General features: G+C 49.4%; 1 protein-coding gene across 1 annotated transcript in view; it reads left to right on the top strand.

Moving 5' to 3' along the window:
• Positions 1-6365, top strand: part of WDR4 (WD repeat domain 4) — a 31329-nt gene extending 24964 nt beyond the window's left edge. Inside the window, exon 9 of the mRNA XM_057545769.1 lies at positions 1439-6365. Coding sequence (XP_057401752.1) covers positions 1439-1694 — 256 coding nt within the window. The 3' untranslated portion in view covers positions 1695-6365. The remainder of the gene's footprint in view (positions 1-1438) is intronic.
• The last annotated feature ends 504 nt before the right edge of the window (positions 6366-6869 follow it).

The following is a 6869-nucleotide window of genomic DNA, read 5'->3' as shown; positions in this document are numbered from 1 at the left end:
AGGACCTTAACAAATCTCAGGTGAGCGTGAGCCGGATTCTCGCTGGAACCCTGACTTAGGAACCGTTCATGCTCATGTGCCCCCGGTTGTCCCGAAGTTTCTTCTACGGTTGGCGGAACCCAGACCCGTGAGGAGCCACCTGTTGGATTTCCTGGGTTTTCGTCTCTTACCTCTTCACCCATAGCAGCAACATCCCTGCTTCCCTCCGTGGCTTTGCCTCGAGAAGACCGGTGCATCGTCATCTGATTAGAAGAGCAGTTCCTTTTGGTTTGTCTGTTGACCGACGGGATCTGAGGAGTTGAGTTGGCTTTCTTACCCCTTTACTTATCTCCTATTTTCCATTCTTTCTCAGTGTCTGTATGTTTTGCGTTTGGGGAGATTCCTTGGGCTTTGTTCCAGCTCATTTACTGATTTTTTAAAAACCTGGTTACCACAGTTCTGAATTCTAAGAGGTTTTGTTCCTTCATTTTCATCCTAGTGTACGGCTGGCAAGTGTGCATGGAATGCACAAACATCACCAACTGCATACACGTGTGTAACAGTCCCAGCCAGAGCCAGGACGCTTAGCAACAGCAGAGTGGTCCCCAGGTTCCTTCCTGGCAGTCACCGCCCGCCCCCACCCCTACCCCCAGGCCAGGCCGACCCAACGCGCTGGTTTGCCGTCTCTCACGCTGTTGTGTACGGCTGTGGTCTCCACTCTCACTGTTCCCTCGTGTGAGAACACCACGGCGCGCTCATCCCCTGTCACGTGGGCGTTTGAGTAGTTCCCGCGTCTCGGCCGCCAGGAGCGTTCTGGTCACTCCCCTGGAACACGCGCAAGCGTTTCTGTCGGGAGCGCCCTTGCTGGCCCGCAGTTCCTGGGGCAGAGCTGCCCTTCCTCGTTCATTTCTACCCCTACCGTGAACGCAAAACGTGAAACTCGCTACATTCTCTTGCTCAGCCTTTGAGGTTTAATTTCGCAAAGGGGCAGACTTGGAGTTACGGGCCACTGTGTGCGGGCCAGGGAAGCTGCCCACTTCGTGTCGAGACTCAACCTTGACCCTGTTCTCAGCAAAGTTGCCTTAACACAGCGTGGATCACCACTCGGGGGGATGCCAACACCCGGTCATGGGGACATTCAGGCCTGCACATAGGTCACTGTGGCAGGGAACTGAGGCCTCCTGCCAACACCTAGCGACTGACTGTCTTGGGAGAGCTTTCTAGTATAAATGTAGAGAGAATGCTGTGGATTTTTTTCCTGCAGCACTGTTATTTGAATTCTGTACGTGTTGACGTGCATTTTTCTTTCTAATTTCCATTGCGATTTCTTTGCTGCATGGGTGTTTGGAAGTGTGGTTAAATTCCCAAACACTGGATGTTTTTTCTTCAGATTTTAAAAATTGATTTGTGGTTTTAATTCCATTGTGGTCTCAATATACCTTGATTCCTTTCTTTTTAGATTTATTGAGCCTTGTTTTATGTTCCACAATATGGTGGCGGTCTCACGTGCCCTTGAAGAGAACATGTCCCATCGTTGCTGGCTGGAGGAGTGTTCTGTAAATGTCCATCAGGTCAAGTCGGTGATGCTGTCAGTTGTTACCAATTTCAGAAACACAGCCATAATCCTAATTTCTGTGTACCTCTCTCACGTACTGAAAGCAGTACTTAAATGTCTAATTGAGGAACTAATTTTCCATTGTCCTAGTGGTTTTTGATTCTGATATTAGGTGCGTACACACGTAGCAGTAGTGTGTCATCTTGATGAATGATGCCTTATCATTCTGAAATATCCCTCTGTCCCTAGTCCTATTCTTTGTTCTGAAGTGTAGGTTATCCTGTGAATGCAGCCACTCCAAGTAAAAAGTTAGTGTTAGCATGGAATTTCTTTTTTCATCCCTTGTAACCTATGTATGTGTTTATATTTAAAGTGGTTTTTTTTGTTTTTTGTAGACAATGTCTTCTTATCCTCCAAATTTTGGATTTCAGTGGGAATTCAGCTGAGCCACGTATGTAATTTAAAGTGTTCAGTAGTCACTTTGAAAAGTTTGAAAAAGCAGATAAAATTTTGAGAATAGTCTGTTTAACCAAATACAGCAAAAATAGTGTTTCAACATATAATCTATATAAAAGTTATTCATGAGCTGTTTTACATACTATTTTTAATCTTAGTTGTCAGAAATATGGTGTGTACTTTACATAAGGTTCTTCTTTCAGAAAGCCTTGGTAGCCTAGATAAACTGCGTGAATGACCTTGCTTTGCCCTTCCCACACCCTAATTCCCACTCTTAAGCCTCAAAGTAGCCAATAAACAGTGAACCCTTGAAACCCTAGGCACCCCAGCGTCGGCCCCAATAGCGGCAGCGCCCCAGGCTCATGCATTTGCACGGTCACTCTCCTCGGCCTCGCCGTGTGGCCGTCGGGCATGCTGTGCCCTCTAGGACTGAGTAATAAAGCTCATTTCTCAAAGTTCCCTGATGGCTTTTGCTGAAGCGCGTCCTGCAACCGTAAGAACCAGACCGGCTGGTCCAGCCACAGCCTTGGCTTTGGTGGGGATAACGTCTGGGGGCTCACTCTAAGTAATTCGGGTTGTATGAAGCACAGGTGCAGTTTTGTAAGAAAGCTCCGTACCATTTTCCAGAGTGGGTGTGTCATTTTACATTCCTATGGGTGATGCACGTTGACCCAGTTTCTCTGCATCTTCACCAGCATTTGGTGTCGTCACTGTTTTATCTTAAGTGAGTTTTGAGAGTTCTTTATTCAAGTTCTTTGCCAGATATGGTTTGCAAACGTCTTCTCCCAGGGCGCAATTCCTTTTTTCATCCTTTGAACACGGGGTCTTTTGCAAAGCAAACACATGTAATATTGATGGGCTCCAGTTTATCAGTTTTTTCCTTTGACGGATGGTGCTTTTGGTGTCAAGAATCCTTTTCCTAGCCCTAGCCCCTAAGGATTTTCTTCTATGATATTTCTAGATGTTTCATAGTTTCATGTTTTACATTTAAATCCATGATCCATCATGAGTTAACTTGAAATTTATTTATTTATTTGTTTTTGGCTGCGTTGGCTCTTTGTTGCGGTGCGCGGGCTTCTCATCCCAGTGGCTTCTCTTGTTGTGGAGCATGGGCTCTAGGAGCATGGGCTTGAGTAGTTGTGGCACACGGGCTTCAGTAGTTGTGGCTCTAGAGTGCAGGCTCAGTAGTTGTGGCGCACGGGCTTAGTTGCTCCACTGCATGTGGGATCTTCCCGGACCAGGGCTCGAACCCGTGTCCCCTGCATTGGCAGGCGGATTCTTAACCACTGCGCCACCAGGGAAGCCCAATCATGGGTTAATTTGTATGTAAGATGTGAGGTTCTGTTCTTTGACTGTGGACGCCTGCCTGCCCTGGCACCACTTGTTGGGAAGGCTGTCTGTCCTCCGTTGAATTGCTGTTGTGGCCTTCATTGTGGAAGGATATCTTCGCTGGATGTAGTTCTTTCATTTTCATTTCTTTGGAGATGTTCCTGCTTTGTCTCGGGGCCGCCCTCGTCTCCCCAGTGTCTGTTTTCCTCTGTGCTGGTGGCCTCAGTGTCTGTGCACAAAGTCCGTGCCCAGCTTCGTGCCCCGGCAGCTGGACCCTCTGCCTTTTCCTTTGCGGGTTGGCACAGTGGCAGGCGTGGTCAGTGGAGGGCGCTGGGCTGGGCTGGGGGGGCACTGCAGGAGGACGGGGTTGCTGCTCCAGGGCCCAGGGCCCTTTCTTCCTGGGCTGTGATATGCCGGCCAGCAGCACGGGCTGCTCTGTCACACCCCAGTGGGCTCCCAGTGAGCGTCCACCGCACCCCAGCAGGAGGCGTCCTGGCACGTGCCCTGGCACCACGTCCAGCTCCCAGGGAGTCTGTCTCCCGGTGCCCCAGTGAGTTGCTGGAACCCTGGCAGGCGGCTTTCTGCTCGCCAGCGCCACCAGCCGGCACACCACAGCCGCACCCCCTCAAACAAGGTCCAGTCCCCACCCCAAACCCCCAGTGGGATGCTGCCATCTCCCCGAGGTCCACAGATGCCATGCTTCTCCTGGCTTGTTCCTTCTTGGACCCTCTGTGTTAGTCCTGGAGGTGCTGGCTACTCCCAGACCTCAGATTCCTTTGTTCTTTAAAGTTCTTTATGCTTTACTCAGCAACCCTCTGTTCCTATTTAACAATTCTTTATATTAGAGTTTTCCTCCTTAAATTATCTGTGTGATTTCTGTCTCTTGACTGATACACCTTCTTTTCCCCACTGTACATAATGTGTCTTCTTTTCCCGGCTTTTTAAGAAGTTTTCCTCTTCATCACTGGTTTTCTATAATTTGATCATGATGTGCTTTGGGGGTATGTGTGTGTTTATCCTGTTTAGCATTTGCTGAGTTTCTTAGATCTGTGGATTTATCATTTTTATCAAATTTGGGAGTTTCCAAGTATTATTTCTTCAAATATTTTTTTCCTTCCCCCTTCTCTCTTTGCCTCCTGCAAACTCCAGTACTTGTATTTCAGACTGTGTGATGCAGGCACCAAGGTCAGCCAGTCTCGGCAGTTCCTCTTCGGGCCTTTTTCTATTTGTGTTTCATTGTGGATAGATTCTTTTTTTTGAAATATATTTTTGGCTGTGTTGGGTCTTCGTTGCTGTGCACGGGCTTTCTCTAGTTGCGGCGAGCAGGGGCTACTCTTCGTTGTGGTGCGCGGGCTTCTCATTGCGGTGGCTTCTCTGTTGCGGAGCACAGGCTCTAGGCGCGTGGGCTTCAGTAGTTGTGGCTCACGGGCTCTAGAGCGCAGGCTCAGTAGTTGTGGCTCACGGGCTTAGTTGCTCTGCGGCATGTGGGATCTTCCCGGACCAGGGCTCGAACCCGTGTCCCTTGCATCGGCAGGCGGATTCTTAACCACTGCGCCACCAGGGAATTCCATGGATGGATTCTGTTTCTCATCTTCACGTTCCCTGATCTTTTCGTGTAAGCTGCTGTCAATCCAAGGCTGAGTATTTTCTGAATCAGATATTGTATTTTTCATCTCTGTAATTTCGATTTTGTTCTTTTAAAAATATGTTTCATTTTTCTCATCATACTCATTAAAAAAGTGTCCTTGAGCACATGGTGCCTACTGAAAATGATTGTTTTCTTTTACATTAACTCCATCTTGTCTGTGATTTCTGGTCTGTTTCTGCTGACTGGTTTACCTTCTGTTTATAGCACCTATTTTCCTGCCACTATGTCCAGGAGGTTTTTTACTGGGGGCCTGATATTGTGACACTTTCACGGTTGAGTGCTCAGCTTTATTATCTTCCTTTAAAGAATGTTTCACTCTTCCTGGCAGGCTGTTAAGCTCCTGTGGATGGAGTCGGTCCTTTTGGGGTCTGTTTTGGAGCTCATCGGGGCAGGTCTGGAGCAGCCTTTAGAGGGATAGTGTACTCTGCTTTCTGAGGCCGGCCCACCTGGCATCCCTGGGGAACACCCTGTGTGTTCATGAAGTCTCCCCATGCTGGGCTGGCCGGAGGGGCCTCGGATGACGCCTGGTCTGGGAATTGTCCTGTCCTCAGAAGTACTCGTGTGAGCCTCGCGGGGTTTCACCACACGTGCGCAGGGTGGTGTTAAAGCAAAGACCCAAGGGGACCCGGGCAGCTCCCTCTTCTCAGGCGCCCTGTCCCAAACTCAGCTGCCCTGCCTCCGAATTCCCTTCCACCTGGACCTGTCCCCGCTGTGCTGCGGCCGAAGGATTACTTGAGGCAAAAAGTCCTGAGGCCTGTGTCGCCAGGTTTCCAGTTGGTCCTGGGGGGCGGGGTGTGTGTGTCTGGGCCCGCCGTGTTCCCCGTGGTCTGCGGTTCAGTCACATTTGTCCTGTGACGAGTGAGGCCTGGCCTCTCATCTCTGACCTGCCTGTGACCGTCCTTGGCCCAGTTGCTTGGCAGTGTTTCCTGGGGGGAGGGGGGGCTGATCTGAAGGACGTCTTTCTAGCCTTTCCTCTGTTATGTGAATTGCGCATCTTTCCCAGTTTGACTTTTGGCTTTTTTTAAAGATATTTTCTTTTTAATATGGCCTTTTCTGGTAGTCAGATTCATCCATCTTTTTATGATTTGGGGTATCACACTGTATTTGGGAAGGTTTTCTCCACCCTGCATACCTTTGAGACAGCTGGTTTAGGAATGGGTGGGGCAGAAGCGTGGTACCAAGGACAGGACAAGCCCGCCTGACGTGGGGAGGAACGTGTGGGAAGACTGTGATTTCCGCATCAAAAGCCATTTATTTTTCCCCCCAAGCCTGGCTTTTTACCCGTGAAATGGAAGCAAAGTGGTGCTAAGATTCACAGTGGGATTTGCCAATTTTTGAAGCAGAAAATCACCAGCCTGACATTTGATGCTATGTTTTGCTGGTTCCAATTCCATGACAAAGAAATGAAAGAAAATAATAAAGCTGTATTCATGGCTCCTCTGGGTGTTTTGTTTTGATTTTTGCTGGCCTGATGGGGAGGGGAGGCGTCCGGAGGGGGAAGGGCCTGTGAGCAGCCAGCGCGGGTGAGAGGGCACGGGCGGTAGCCAGGTGGGCTGGGGCGGCCACCGAGGAGGTCAGGGTTCCTGGAAGCCTGCGGTTCCGGGCCAAGCATCTCTTAGGTCAGTGTTCTTTGAGGTTACTGGCTGAGATGGACCGTTACTCAGAGAAATCAAAAGGCTATGAGACATCGGTCATGGTGACCCTGCTTGGAACACATCTGCTCCTTTTGTGAAATATTCCGATGACAGTGAATGTTCCAGTGAAGTGGCTTGTTCTGCACAGCAGGCAGGCAGACAGCGCCTTTGACTTAGGATCACGTGATGATCTACCTCAACTCTCCAGCTTTCTTGATCTGACCCGAAGAGCAGACAAAGCAAGCCCCCCACTTGCTGGCCCTGCACC

The sequence above is a fragment of the Balaenoptera acutorostrata genome, chromosome 4 (assembly GCF_949987535.1).
Source record: "Balaenoptera acutorostrata chromosome 4, mBalAcu1.1, whole genome shotgun sequence".
NCBI classification, from domain to species: Eukaryota; Metazoa; Chordata; class Mammalia; order Artiodactyla; family Balaenopteridae; genus Balaenoptera; species Balaenoptera acutorostrata.
This window is presented reverse-complemented; position numbering and strand designations above follow the sequence as displayed.